General features: G+C 40.0%; 1 protein-coding gene across 2 annotated transcripts in view; it reads right to left on the reverse strand.

Moving 5' to 3' along the window:
• RNFT2 (ring finger protein, transmembrane 2) overlaps window positions 1–15,581 on the reverse strand; it is a 53,710-nt gene that overhangs the window by 6,149 nt on the left and 31,980 nt on the right. For both annotated transcript variants that reach the window (XM_018554277.1, XM_018554276.1), the window contains exon 7: window positions 1,097–1,246. In XM_018554277.1, coding sequence (XP_018409779.1) covers window positions 1,097–1,246 — 150 coding nt within the window. The remainder of the gene's footprint in view (window positions 1–1,096; window positions 1,247–15,581) is intronic.

The raw sequence follows: 15,581 nt of genomic DNA on the forward strand, positions 1-15,581 counted from the left end.
CATTGACATATTTTCAAAACTGATAAATGTCATCAGTTTTTAATAACAATATTTACAGTGTCCATTGAAATTTTGTTTCTTTCAGAAAAGGAGTTAAGTTGGCCATACACTGCTCAAATTTAATCAAAGTCTTGATATACAGGTGAAACTCGAATAATTAGAATATCGTGCAAAAGTAATGGCAGTAAGTGCTGCAAAAGGGGCCCAAACCAAGTACTGAGTACATATGCATGCTTGTACTTTTCATAGGTCCGATATTGTTCTATGTACAATCCTTGTTTTATTGATTGCATGTAATAATCTACTTTTTTGAGGTTGTGGATTTGGGGTTCTTGGGGTTTTCATGAGCTGTAAGCCATAATCATCACAATTATGACAAATCACGGCTTGAATTATCTTGCTTTGCATGTAATGAGTCTATCTCATATATTAGTTTCACCTTTTAAGTTGCATTAGTGAAATAAATGAACTTTGCACGATATTCTAATTATTCGAGTTTCACCTGTATACATTATTGTAACCTCTTTTTTTATAGGTAACTCCATTACAGCAGGCATTATGGAATACGAATAGAGTTTGGCTCTGATAGTTCAGAAAACCGATTCAGGATTTGTTTTGCTCAAACCAGACTTGTCTTATGGCCTGTCCATTTTACGACAGGGCCGAATTAGACGGTTTTTTTTAATAGACACATCTGCATTCCATCTTAGCTGGCATGTGTTCTGTCAGAAGTACATCTGACGTGCACATTTTGGGGAAAAGGAAGGTGGCACTGTGTTCACTACGACTCCCCCATTCTCTCCACAGTCTGGGGTTTGGTAGATCTCATTATCGGCATGGCTATAACCTCTGCTCTCTAACCCGCAGGTAAATTGTGGTTAATTTATTAGTATGTGTATTCATAGTACAGGATCTCTCTGTAGACACACAGCAGCTTGCCCAGATCTCATACAGTCCTCAGCTATCTATGCAAGTTCTTTATCGAGTATTTATATACTAAGAACATGCACAAGCTGTTGTGAAAAATGATGTACTCTCTGGGAAGGGGCATTTGGAACACTTTTCACCACAATGGACTGGAAAGAGTGCAGCTCACCTTACAGAGACTGTATAGGATTATGAGGATACTTCCTAAGAAGTAGGTGCTTGAAGGATCATCTCCTATGATATATTTATACCACAGCTGGATGGGCACCAGGGAACGGACCAGCTGGCTCAGCTCTTCAATCAGCAGGTAAAACGTGCCCTGCAGAGACACAGTTAAGACACTTAATGCCACAGAGACTAGGCAGACTCAAACACAAAGGCTTTCATTACTTCATGTGGTGTTATGAATCTACTGAGACATTACAACACTCAGAGGTCCAGAACATTTAATCTACAGTTTGCTGAAGATAATTAGGAGTATAAAAATCCAGCAAGTAAAACAAAAAAGCAAGTGCAGTTGGAGTCAGAAAAAAGTCACCCGTCCCCTTTTCTTATTCTATGCGACTCTAAACATACAAGATTTAAGTGCTGTGTCAAAGGAATATTGTTGGTTACAATCATAATAATAACAATGACGGCAACCCCTGCAATAATAACTGCAACATTTTTCGATAATAAAAGTGCCAGAAAATATTTTCAGAAGTATTTATCTGCAAAATCAAGAAACTGTTAATACACATCAGGAGCTGGGAAACAGTCTGGGAGTTTAATTCAAGTGAAAGGACATAAAGAACATGGGGATGCTAGGCTCTAAGTGCCAATTTTATGGGATCAAATTGATATTTGCATAATTTATTGCCCCAACAAAATGTTTGTTCCCGGAGCTTGAGAGTCTGGTGCTGGATGTTTTGTTGTTTTCAGCCAGAAGAAGATAGCAATGTGTCCCCTGCACTAGAGTACCCCTAACACTTACCCCAAACCTACAAACCCTAAAGAGAACCATTGACACTTATCCCCTAAGCCTTCAACACTCAATACCACTAACAATAACTCCATGCAGCTCTGAGATCCATGTGCCAGAATAGCATTATTTAAACCCAAGAGACTCCTGGTGTGCTCTGGAGAAAATAAAAAAAATAGATCCAAGGTACCTTCAAATAATTCCACTCCAGTTAGTTGTCTTTATGGAGTACATTTTAGGGTAGACTAATCTAGTTAAAGAAAAAATCTGATTTGTATCAAATGTGTTTTTCCTAAAAAAAAAAAAAAAAAGGACATGCCGTCTAAATTTAGAACAGATGTATGGACTGGGAATCAAGCATCAGAGCATTGATGTGCTTCTGTAGTTTGTTACTCCAGTATACCCATAGTAGAACATACACTCTATTGCCAAAAGTATTGGGACGCCTTCCTTTACACGCACATGAACTTTAATGGCATCCCAGTTCGCAGGGTTCAATATTGAGTTGGCCCACCCTTTGCAGCTATAACAGCTTTTACTCCTCTGGGAAGGCAGCCACAAGGTTTAGGAGTGTGTCTATGGGAATGTTTGACCATTCTTCCAGAAGCGCATTTGTGAGGTCAGGTACTGATGTTGGACGAGAAGGCCTTGCTCGCAGTCTCCGCTCTAATTCATCCCAAAGATGTTCTATCGGGTTGAGGTCAGGACTCTATGCAGGCCAGTCAAGTTCCTCCACCCCGACCTCGCTCATCCATGTCTTTATGGACCTTGCTTTGTGCAGTGGTGCACAGTCATGTTGAAACAGTAAGGGGCCATCCCCAAACTGTGCCCACAAAGTTGGGAGCATGAAATTGTCCAAAATGTCTTGGTATGCTAATGCCTTAAGAGTTCCCTTCACTGGAGCTAAGGGACCAAGCCCAGCCCCTGAAAAACAACCCCACATCATAATCCCCCCTCCACCAAACTTTACACTTGGCACAATGCAGTCAGGCAAGTACCGTTCTCCTGGCAACCGCCAAACTCAGACACGTCCATCGGATTGCCAGACAGAGAAGCGTGATTCGTCACTCCAGAGAACATGTCTCCACTTCTCTAGAGTCCAGTGGCGGCGTGCTTTACACCATTGCATCCGACGCTTTGCATTGCACTTGGTGATGTAAGGCTTGGATGCAGTTGCTCGGCCATGGAAACCCATTCCATGAAGCTCTCTACGCATTGTTGTTGTGCCAATCTGAAGGACAGACGAAGTTTGGAGGTCTGCAGCTATTGACTCTGCAGACAGTTGGTGACTTCTGCCCACTGTGCACTTCAGCATGCTCTGACCCCGCTCTGTCATTTTACATGGCCTACCACTTCGTGGCTGGGTTGCTGGTTGCTTCCGCTTCGTTATAATACCTCTAACAGTTGACTGTGGAATATTTAGTAGCAAGAAATTTCACGGAACACCTGAATCCAATGATTTGGATTCAAATGATTTGAATCAAATTATTTGGTGTCCCAATACTTTTGGCAATATAATATATGTATGTATGTATGCGACATTCATATGAAATCAAAAGGTGTGAGTAGGCTGTTATTATCCGCCATAAGTCAAGGACAATAAAACTAGATGCCCTGGCTACCAGCATATATTCACTGCCATATGACAGTGCCCATGTGATAAAATATTGTAATTATTTAGGAGTTAAATAATGTGTTTGGCCAAAATATACTTTAGCAGTAAAAAATGAAAAGAATGATGGTGGATTGATAAAGCAATAGTAGGTAGGACTATAATGACGTAATGTTTTTCTTTTTTTTCCCCACTGATCATATCAGACAGACCAACATAGTCTGGCAAACCTCCAAACATATGGAAAAGGAGTATAATTGCTGGGGAAGTCAGGAAATGATAAACTGGCACTAAACACTCCAATTCACCTAGGCAGCAATGCACTTTTTTGGGTTGAATAATTTTGTTCTATAGGATTACAGGATGTGTCCTAATACTGGCCTATGGCTTATATTGCTAGTGAACTAATGATGGCACCAATTACTGAAGAGCATGTGTGCCTGGTATGCATGCCGGCATCAGCTCATTAAGATCTTAGGAAACTGGCACCAGAGATACCTCAATCTTTCTGGTACAGGGACATGTGCTATCACATTGTGTAGGGTACTGCAGACACTGCTGTGTTGCAGATGAAAAGACCAGAGAGTGTGCTACACTGATTAACGACTCAGATGTGGATTATAGCCTTCTCTGTCCGCTCTATCCCCTGAGGTCTTTGTAAGAGGAGGAGAGTGTGTGTGTTTGTGCCTGTGTTTAGAGGCTGAGGGAGGGAGGAAGGTGAGATCATACTGCATGTCTTATGTTTTACAGTCCCGCTGCTAGGAATAAGTCTCATTGCTCAGAGCTTTGGCATTCTTATGATCTCATAGCCCTCCAATGAGCTGACAGCGAAGGCACATTCTCGCTACCATTGTTTTCATTTACACTGTATCCCACAGGTACGGCATCAAAACAATAATAGCATTACAATAATGATAATATTCACACTGCTACTGCAAACACCTTTCTTAGTTAAATAAAAAAAAGAAATGGGTTTGCGAATAACTTTGTTTACGCGATACCCATTACCACAAACGTCCACAATCAATCAAATTAAAAATCTCAAAAGTGCAAGCATTGTAATAAACCAATACGGTTGAAAGCACATCCATTCTGGGGATTTACAAAACATATTGGGGGGAATTTGTCAAAACTGGAGCAGATTTGCACTGCAACCAATCAGCTTATTTGTCTCTTTTTCAAATCTTACCTGAGCAAAGTGAAGAGAGATGCTGATTGGTTGCCATGGGCAACTGCTCCAGATTCTGCCTGCTCCAGCTTTGATAAATTCCTCCCATTTAATTTAAAGGCTACATACTTCATTTTCATACTCAGAATCCCTAAAACTGTGTGTCATAATGAGTTGCAAGTGGATCAGTCAAGGGTTCAAAGCTAAGGATTTCATAAAAAATTACAATTAGGTGTAGCAGTGTGCTAGCCATGGAATCAACCGTAGACTTCAGGGAATACAGTTAAGAGAACCAGTCACTCCTTTCCTAGCCATTAGCAAACATACTACCTAATTGTTTACTCTTGCACTCTTCTAGCGAGGAGCAAGGCTGTAATGTTGCAGACAGTAGAGCTGGATATAAGGATATATGGAAGCACAACAGCAATTCTGTAATTAACATAATGGGGCGAATTTTTCAAGACTGCTGGCAACCAATGAGCTTCTCTCTTCAGTTTGTTCAGTTAAGGTTTGAAGATGAAAGAAGGATGTCCATAGATAAATCCCCCTCAATGTGTGAAAGAGGTTAGGGGAGCTAGGGCAGTAGTAACATCATTTTCATGGCTGTGTAGTGTGGAAGTTGTGTGTCCAATCACACAACTAGTGAAAAACACGACAAATAATGATGTCTCACACAACTAGAGCATTTAGGGTAATCATGAGAGATTAAAGTATCAAAAAAATTTTTTTTTTAACCTTTGGATAGAGCAGGGAATGGATCTGTCAGGTTTTTTTTCTTTATTGCTGTCTGTGTCCTGTTAGAGAGATTTCCCCTTATTTCCTGTCCTGTATTCAAATTGCAGTAGAGGAATGTTGTCACTACCCAGGCTATGATGTGCATGTAGGGTTAACTGGATTTCAAGATTGATTCTAAAGAACTACAAATCTTTTGGACAACTGACACTTGTAAGCAGCATGTGGACAGGTATACATTTATGACACCAGAAAATACCTGCATGTACTTGCAGCAAATTTCAGCATAGCTGCTCTGGCAAAATGATGGTCCATTCTGACAGGGCAAAGCTTCTGCACTACTTAGTAGATTGAAAACGTGATCCCCACTCCCCATCCCGCCTGTCTCCCACACATTCCTATTGTCCAGTGAAGCAGCCCATCATAATGATGAGTCAATAGGAATGGGCAAGCGGACAAGACCCAAAACTACCAGAAATTGTAAGAGCTTAGGCCGTTTTGGCTTTCAGGCAAAGGAGTGTTGACACTGAAAGATGTTGCAGGTGTGGCTACCTCTGGGTGCCTTCACTTTATATCTCTCAGCAGCTTTATTTTAAAGTGACCAAGGCACTTTACTGTATCATATTAACCGCACAGTAGACAGTCAATTACAGAAAGTTTAAACTGTGACTTGGTAGCTAATGTGTAAGGAAAGTGTCAGGACACACAAAAATTAAAAATCAGACACACCCAGACAGCTGATGAGTATGTCGGAAAACCATAAGAGGCTAGCTTCCCAGAAAAAGTCCTCAAAATTATACTTTGAACATTTTAGATACCAATAATGCTGACAGTGTTCTTCCTTAAAATACCAGGCCTCAATTACGGCATAGTTTAATCAGTTAAAAGACAGCAAAACTGCATATGGTGGCTAGATATAAAAATAAACCACATTAAATATGTTAAGAGATGTTGCATATCGATAGGAGCCACTCAGAGCAAACAGGGATTCCTTGAACCAGCGGGATTAGGAGACACTATGGTCTATGAAAAGGCAGATATACAGCAAAGTCTGAAGAAAATGTAAATGCATTAGGGATTGTAACAGCCTGTGATACTGCACTGCCAGTAGTAGACTAATCCCAAGTCTCATCAATCATATCCATGACTAAAGTTAAAGGGTTGAAATTTGCAATGCACCAATCCACGGAGCACTCTGGTTGCTATCTCAGAGCAGCAGCATTAGGTAATTTGCTCCATATAGAAACCAGGCTCGACTCACACTCTCCCTCTATTGGACTTACTGCAGCAGCTCTTTTTTTCTGTAAAAATCAATATTTATTGTATCATTTTTGTTGAACACGATTCTTGCATTTTTATCCAAAAGCAACCGGTTCAGAAAGAACCAATATTTAAACCAATATTTTAAAATGCATTTTGGAATGTCGTAAAAATGGCAACAGCTTGTAAAAAGGGTTTTCATTTGTGTACTATTACCTAACTAGTAATGATGTGATCACTTCCAGTACTGGGTTGGCCTATGATGGAAAATGCATAATGCTTTACTTTCAACGAAAGCTTTTAGCCATTGTCATAATGTGCAGAGAGAAACAAAATGCTGCAAATGGCCAAAACAAAGTTTACTTCTCTTTTTAATAATTCAAGGATAAATTAGATACATTTTAGCGGCTCTTTCCACTGAGCAGTCATATTAATTATCTATGAAAATGTATATAGGGATAAGACTTTAAAACCGCACCAAGTCAAAATGCACAATCTAAAACAGACTTATAGAAGAACTGCATAATGGTCAGTTGTTAACACTAATGCTTACTGCTAGTTGTCCACCTGATAAGTCATTTTATGTAAATCTAGAAACCGCAACATTGTGAACAGAAATATATACAGTACTGTGCACAATTTGTGGCGGGTGTGAAAAAATGCTGTACAGTGAGAATGCTTTAAAAAAAAAAAAATGTTTCATTATTTCTATCAATTTACAAAATGCAAACCGAGTAAACAGAAGAAAAATCTAAATCAAATCAATATTTGGTCTGACTACCCTGTGGCTTGAAACCAGCATCAATACTTAGACTTGTACAAAGTCAGGGATTTTGTAGGATTAGTTAGGGTGGACCTACAACTTACAACCATTGTACAATTTCATTTGTTTTCCGACAACGGACCCTTGTTCAATTTTCGTTCGACAGCCCATCATGCACAGACCAATGCAGATTTCGATCATTTGTCAGCAATACTAACTGGCCGAATTTCATCGATCAACACAATAGATTTTCGTTTGCGCATGTGCAGTCTTAATCTTGCGATAAGAGCTTTTAACGCGTCAACTATGGCAATTTTGGGTGTCGTCGTTTTTTGCGATTTTGCGGGCATGCGCAATTTTAAGGCTTGACATGTGTGGTGTCTAATTACCTGACGTAAAAAACACCTTTACTTGTTGCACTCCTTACCAAAGATTCCCTTGAAATGGCGTAGGCACTCGCAGTGACTGCAGATGGCGCCGCAAACATCAGCAATATATAGAAATGTCACCAGCACACCAAATCCTTTTAGGATAGCAAAATGTTCATTTATTTGCAGTTCCTGGTCAGAAAAACAAGCACTTTCGGGACCGCGCAGGGTCCCTTCATCAGACTTAGCATAGGTCACTGCTAAGCCTGATGAAGGGAACCTGCGTGGTCCCTAAAGCGTCTGTTTTTCTGACCAGGAACTGCAAATAAATGAACATTTTGCTATCCTAAAAGGATTTGGTGTGCTGGTGACCTGTCTATATATTATTTACCCGACGTGACCCCGTCTTTTATATTATCTTAAAAATGTTGGGGTGATAATAAATGTTTCATAACATTTCATAGGGAAACAGGTTTGTTTTCAAATTTGGTCCAGGTGACAATCTTTCCCCTCATATACCCAGAAGGCAAAGTTATAGCCACTTTTAATCCCGCAAAGCTGATAAAACGTTATCCCATACCGAGCGTGCTTTGAGGGGATATATTGTACTTCATTTGTGTGATTTACGGAATGCCAGCGGCTGCTGTCACTTTAGTGGAAAAAGTGCAGCAGCAATGACATGTCACTGGAAGTGTTAGTATATTGACCTGCATAAAAAAACAATGCAGTGTCAGCGCCGTGTTAAGATGGCATATGCCTCCTCCAAACTAAAATTGTTGTGCATAATTTAGCAACACACTACCTATCGACCTAACCTACAGACTAAATTAATAACACAATTTTTTTTAATAACATACTACCTATGTAACTAACTGACCTACAGACTAAATTGCCAACAAATTACTAAACACACAATTTTTACTGCCTACTTACATAACTGACCTACAAACAAGCAAATTACTATTAAATTTAGAGCTGCAGCTAACGATTATTTTCAAAATCGATTAGTTAGCCGATTATTACGTTCGATTAATCGGATAAACAATAAAATAAATTTTTTTTAAAATGGCTCCAGTGATGGACTACTAGTTTGTATTGAGATTGTAGTCCATCAGAGAAAGAGGCAAAGATCACTCAGTCACTGGTGGTGTTTAAACACACCACCTTGACTGCAGCCAATCAAAGTGATTTGGGAGCAATCCATGCGATGCTTTGGAATCAGTATTGGCTATACTCTGTGTTGTTTTTGAAAAAATGTCCCCTTTCAAGAGAAAGTATCGGTAATTGGTATCGGCAAGTACATGAGGGCCAGTACTTGTGCTTGGTCTTAAAAAAGTGGCATCGGGACATCCCTATCTATTAGCATTCATAATTTAGACATCAGACTTCATCAAAAATGTAGCAGCAAGCTATGTACCTTTTTTTTAGGAGGACAGGTGCAAATATTATTATTTAAGCTCTGAATTATCCATTTTTGTCAGAAGCATTCACCAGCAAGTACAGACTACTTTATAATACACAATAGGTTTTAGTACTACTCTCCCGTTTGGGTGTTCCTAAACAGCTATCACTCTATCATGCTCCCAAAAACAGAATCCAAGCGAGCAAGTTGTACTAATTGCACACAACAGAGAATGGCTCTGCAAGTGATCTGTCACCAGTGTAAAAAACTAGAAAATTATTCCAAAAGACTAAGTGATCATCATCTTTGCCATCAGAGCAAAACAAGATGTACCAGAGGAAACAATTGCTGTGTAAACAAAACATGGTCAGCTGGCAGCACTGTGGAAGACTACTTATTAATCAAAACGTTGGCTAAAGGGACACCAGAATCACCATGCAGAAACCTGGAAGCTTTCAACCTTTAATCATCAAACAGCATCTGTGACTGTACAGGGCTCTCGGCTAGTGGCACCCAATAAGTTGGTATTGCGATCAAGTGCTGACCAGATGTGTTTATGTGGCTAAAATGGATATACCTCTATTATTTTGCTACTAAATTGTCTACTTAGTAATTCAATGAGCCATTTTCTCCTGGTGTGAATATGCCCTCTGTGTTCCAATAAGCTGAGGCATCGAGCCCCACAGACCCACGGCCAGCTGAAAAGCTCAGTGTCCGCGTGTGGGTTACCAGCTGCAGATAAGGATGTCACTTGAAATTGGCCTAAAGAGTGAACAAAAGGATACAACAATGAACTTGGAAACTGTAAGGGGAAAAATAGTGTACAGCATGAGGCGCTCTGTCGTATTGTTCCAGGAAACACAGGCTTGAAATTGAGAACTGGTCCAAAGTCAGCTTGGGTACCCACTGACTAACTGCTGAACGTAAGGCTGTTACATGGGTCAGTACTGTATAAATAGATGTAAAAGTTATGTCAATTCCCAAATGTAATTGATCATAGGGAAACTGAATTTGATTTTACAGGCCTATCAATTTCCACAGTGTTTTACTATATAATTAAAAATATATCTACTGCATAAATTCTCTTTTATACAGCAGCTATAGAGCCTTCCGTATGCCTAGTCTAAATACATAGCAACTCATGAAGAACAGGATAACAGCAACACTGTATTCTCACTTAAAGTGACACCGAACTCAGGAGTTAAAACATCAAAATGCTTTCAAGAATCTTAACTATTAACAAAAATGTAACTTATCTGTGTATCACTCAGTTGTAGATCCTAAAATGATGTCTGAATTGGTGTCAACATTGTCCTTCCTTCTAGAGCAGCGGTCGCCAACCGGTGGTCCGTGGACCACGAGAAAATGTTGGTGGTCCCCAGGCCCCTCTGATGCTGTGCAGGCTGGGCCGTCATTGAAGCGGCACGGAGTCTCCGGGGCTGCCTCTCACTGACTCAAGCAGTGGCAGTCACAATGAATGCGCAGCTCTCAGTACAGTGCGGGCTCTGCAGTAGGCGGGGCATCTCGTCAGTACCCGACTGAGCAGGCTGCGGGGCATAGAAAAAGTGGGGAGAAGCCAGGTAATATTGGCACAGTATGGGGGAAGGGGAGGCACGGGAGTGGTTGGGGGCAGTGCTGAAGCTAGGGGGGCATGAATACACACGAGAATATATTTATATATGAGGAAACAAAAAATATGAGAATATATATATTTTTAAAAAATCCATATTAGTGGTACGCGGGATTTAAAATTATGAATTTAGTGGTCCATGAGGTCCGAAAGGTTGGCAACCGCTATTCTGGAGGATGGCTATTTTTGTTCCCCATGGTCCCTGTGTGTGTTGTAAAGTAGCCATCACTCCAAGCTTACTCCCATGATGGACTATATTCTCAATACAAATTAGCTAACTAGAGAGATTGTTAGCTAGATTGTAGCTAAGAGATTGTAGTCCATCACTGGAGTGAGCTTGGAACACTGGCTACCTTACAACACACAAAGGAACCATGGGGGAACAATAGTAGTCACCATCCAGAAGGAAGGACAGTGTCAGCACCAATTCAGAAAAATTTGAGGATCTACAGCTGAGTGATACACAAATAAGATACATTTTTATTAAAAGGATGCTTAAATGCATTTTTAAGATTTAACTCCCGAGTTTAGTGTCGCTTTAAGAAAAATAGCCACAAGAGAAGATTGTTTTTGTTCTATGAACAGTGACTATTTAAATATTGTTAACAAGTAGTAAAAATTGTGACATCATCTACCCCTCCTCTCCACCTCCTCCAATCAATCAAAGGTTTTTACTATATGACGGTGGTGCCAAGGGAGTAACTCCCTGTGTGCAGAGGGGAAGCCGCGTGGGTCACACCCAAAGGAAACCAACTATCACTATATGTAGTTCTGACTACCATTATGATTTTCAGCATCACTCCGGATATCAGATATGGATAATGGAGTTCCGTTTTAAAACATGCCATCCCTGACCTCTCTAAGGTTGTTAATGTGAAACAATTTATTATGAAAGATCTTGAAAGATCAAAACAAAGACTCTAGAGTCAGCTTCCAGTTGGTTTCTAACAGGTGTGAAAGACCTGCTGGTTGTCTACATTAGAGGGCTGGAAGGATGTCAAGATTCTGCTGCAATAGAAAGTGATGGGGAAAGAGCCAAGAGTTTAATAACTGCTTTGTAAACTTTAAAAAATTAAATTTCTCCACAATGCGTATTGATAAGGAGATGAAGGAAGACTTGTATTAAAGTGTTTTTATTGCTTATTCGGAATAGGTAATACTTTAGTGTGCATGATCTAAGCACAAGATCACTTTATGTTTTGAATTCCCTACCACTGTCTGCTGGGAGATATTTGCAACTAAGCGTTTTAATGCATGTCAATCCAAACACCTCAAAACCGGTAAACCAAGGAGTCTTAAAAACCCTTAAAAAAGACCTCTAGGACGAAAAAAATGTCGTGGCACTCAACTCTGTGTCACATATATCTAGTTTGGGGGCCAGTAGGTTTCCGCCCCCAGAACGTTAGTCTGCAGGCAGATAAGATTCTCTATTAGCCCCACACAAGTCCATGAAGAATTCCTAGACAATTGCTTGACTGCAGAGCTGTCCTCTGGGAGCAAATGTTTGCTGGTTCATGAAGTTTACACCTGAAGATCTCTGTATTTGTTGTAGTAAGGTTAGTGTAATGCAGAGCAATCCCCTGGGAACAAATGTTTGCTAGTTCACAGCATACCACTTTCCTCCAATCCATTAATCTTTTCATTCTGGGGTCCTACTCACAGTTCCAGCACCTCAGTCCAGTACAGATCAACATACATTGACACATGCATACTGCAACTTATTATACATAATTATATATAAAGAGAAGAACATCTTAAACATAAGAAAAGTAAGAACATGCTACAAAATGCTGTAGGAGGAACATAAATGTCTATAGCAATCAACAAGACACAATCAGTCATTAGCATGACTAGACTGCTAAAAGCAGATTATTAGTTTCTAAGGGTTATATAACATCATCAGTCTCTGCATGACGTTAGGTACTATGCTCTGTCCTTAATAAATTCAAGGACAAATTCATCATGTTCAAGATCTGAGAGGAGCAAAACACATCATCATCAATTTGGATTTTAATTCTACATGAGAAAGGAGCAACATGAGTCTTCTTACAGTTATTCGTGCCTGTAAGACAAAGAAATACTAAGCAACACAAACATAATCTAGGATGTTTGTCTACGCACAGGGTGGAAGGAGGTATAGCCAAAGCCAATAGGACCATACATTCTGTGTTGTGGAATATGCTTTATAGCTGGTCATAAATATCACACAGAGGTCAGATATTCTACCACAATTTGACCTCCATTTTTTTGGACAGTGCAGCACGTAGATCCTTAATCATATAAGCATGCATAAATGTAAAAAGAAAAAAGCGCACTATCTAATGGTGACATTTAACCGCCCAAAAATGATTTGTACTATAAGTATAACCCATCTGGTTTTCTATTTTATTTCTCCCTAGTTTCTTCTTCTTTACCATATTTTTTCCTTTTATTTATTTTATTTGTCTTCTACCCCTTTTTCTCTTTCTCCTTTTTCTCTTTTCTTCTTCTTTTTCTCTATCTCTTAATACACTCAGATGGGGACCCCGGCCCTAGTGATTGGCAGAAAGGGTGCTGGCCTCCACGAACTAGAAACGACCCCTCAATGTGTTTCACTGACGTTACCACCTTCTAGAGCGCCAGTTTTTTTACCACGCTCCCTGGCGACTCGCACAGGGGGCGTTTCCTGGTTTGGACCAGGTGACGACGCGATGACGTCACTAGGGGAGCGCCGTTATTAGCACCCACGCGAGCCCCCAGCGTCAGTGTACAGCCTGAGAGGGCTGTATTAGCTGCTGGGGGCGCGATATCGAGAGAGAGAGAGAGGAACGGCTACCTCACGGCGCTGACCGACAACTTTGTGTATCCACCTCCAATCTTTTGCGAGCAGTGGTATGTACTTGTTTCAAGTATTACGTCCAGCAAGGACGACAGGGTACAGTGATTTGTTCCCACTGATACTCAAGATTAGTTTTATGATTTCCTTTGAGGCCCCAAATGGTATCCTCTAACTTTTGATTTGCTTCTTTAACAAGGTACCCCCGCTATCTCTTGATTGGGTCTGCCTCCACTGGGGTCTAGGGCCTCCATTTTTCCTCTCTCCCTCTCTCCTGTTCTTCCTCCCCCCCTGCCTCATGCTTTTATTCTCTCACCGTCTGAGCAGGGTTGAACGACTGGGACGCACACAGATTCCAAGGGTAGGTGATATATTTACATATATATATCCACCTGTGTACTATACCACTAGACAAATTCAAGTGGCTGTGTTAGAAGTTCAATGATGTTTATATCTTCTATAAGTCTTTCTTAAACTGTATAGACAACTTCCCTCTCCATCTCCTGAAGAAGCGCTATTTAGTGCGAAACGTTGAGAAAATCAAGCTCCTCCATCACCTTTCTTTATACCAATCATGTCATGTGTTCATGAATTCTTCAATTATCATGTGTTTCAATCATGTTTCATTGCATAAGTTTCTGAATGTTATCTTTATATGAATGAACTTAACTAATGTGGAGTGAGCTTACAGGGGAATCATGTTGTCAATTTTATCAATTCTACTTACCTTTTAATCCAATAAAATATATTTTTTCCAAAAAAATGTTTGGTTTGTAAGTTGTCAGTCGGCTGCCCCAAAAAAACCCCAACTCTGCTAATTTTTTTATGTACTATAAGTAAACCTACAAAAAACAACCAAAATAGAAACTAACTAGAAAAGGAACGGGAGGGTGCTAATTTTACAATATGAAAAAATTAATCATATATCAAATTAAACAGCATTTCTCAATAGATAAATCACTAAAAATAAATGTATATATAAGTCTGAAAATAAGTGTGATGAAAGTACATACACCAAATGTCTGGGTGAGTCGTTCAAGCAAATAGTCCTTGTGCATAAATAATCACAAATATTTCATTCACTGTGCTAGTGCTCAACGTAATAAATATTTCAAGTACCACCCAGTGATCCACACTCCACCACCTTGTAGAGGGCAAACTCATGAAGCAAACAGGATCTCACACTCCAACCCTTGATTATCAGCATCTCTTATCCAGATCTATCCCCCAATATTTTATTCATACAAAAACAGTGGTAAACAAATCCATAGTGTACCTCAAATATATTAAGAAGAAGCTGAAAACTGTGTGTACACTTTTAAAATGTGCTCAAAGCACCGTACAACTCAACCACAAGTTTCCATCTCGTGTCCTAGTTGGCGTCACTCCTGGCGTCCCTATCTGAATGCTGATAATCAAGGGTTGGAGTTTGAGATCCTGATTACCTAATTCATGGATGATCATGACCATGCACATTGGACTTTTGGTAGTAAAGATCCAGCTGTTTTGGCGAGTTTACCCTCTACAAGGTGCTGGAGTGTGGATGACGGAGAGTGGCGCTTGTAAAATTATGTTTGCATTGAGCACAAGCACAGTGGATGAAATATTTGTGATTATATATGCACAGGGACTATTTTCTGGAAATATATAGAGATTTGGTGGATGTACTTTAATCATACAAAGACTTGTTTTTTGAGATTACTTTGTTGGGCCGCCTCGTGACTCCACGAGATGTTGAAAGGTGATGCGAGGAATCTGACACTGCACTGTTGCCCTTCTGTTGTCTTGTACCAGTCTTGCCACTCTCCGTTCTGCCCTAACTTGACTAGTCGCTGACAGCCATAATTCACACATTCAGACCCAGATTTTCAGCTGACAGTCCAGTCTTTAAACACTTTAACAACAGCTGCTCTTGAACATTTAACGAATTCTGCTGTATATAT

Source organism: Nanorana parkeri, unplaced genomic scaffold, assembly GCF_000935625.1.
Source record: "Nanorana parkeri isolate BGI_ZX_2015 unplaced genomic scaffold, ASM93562v1 scaffold152, whole genome shotgun sequence".
NCBI classification, from domain to species: Eukaryota; Metazoa; Chordata; class Amphibia; order Anura; family Dicroglossidae; genus Nanorana; species Nanorana parkeri.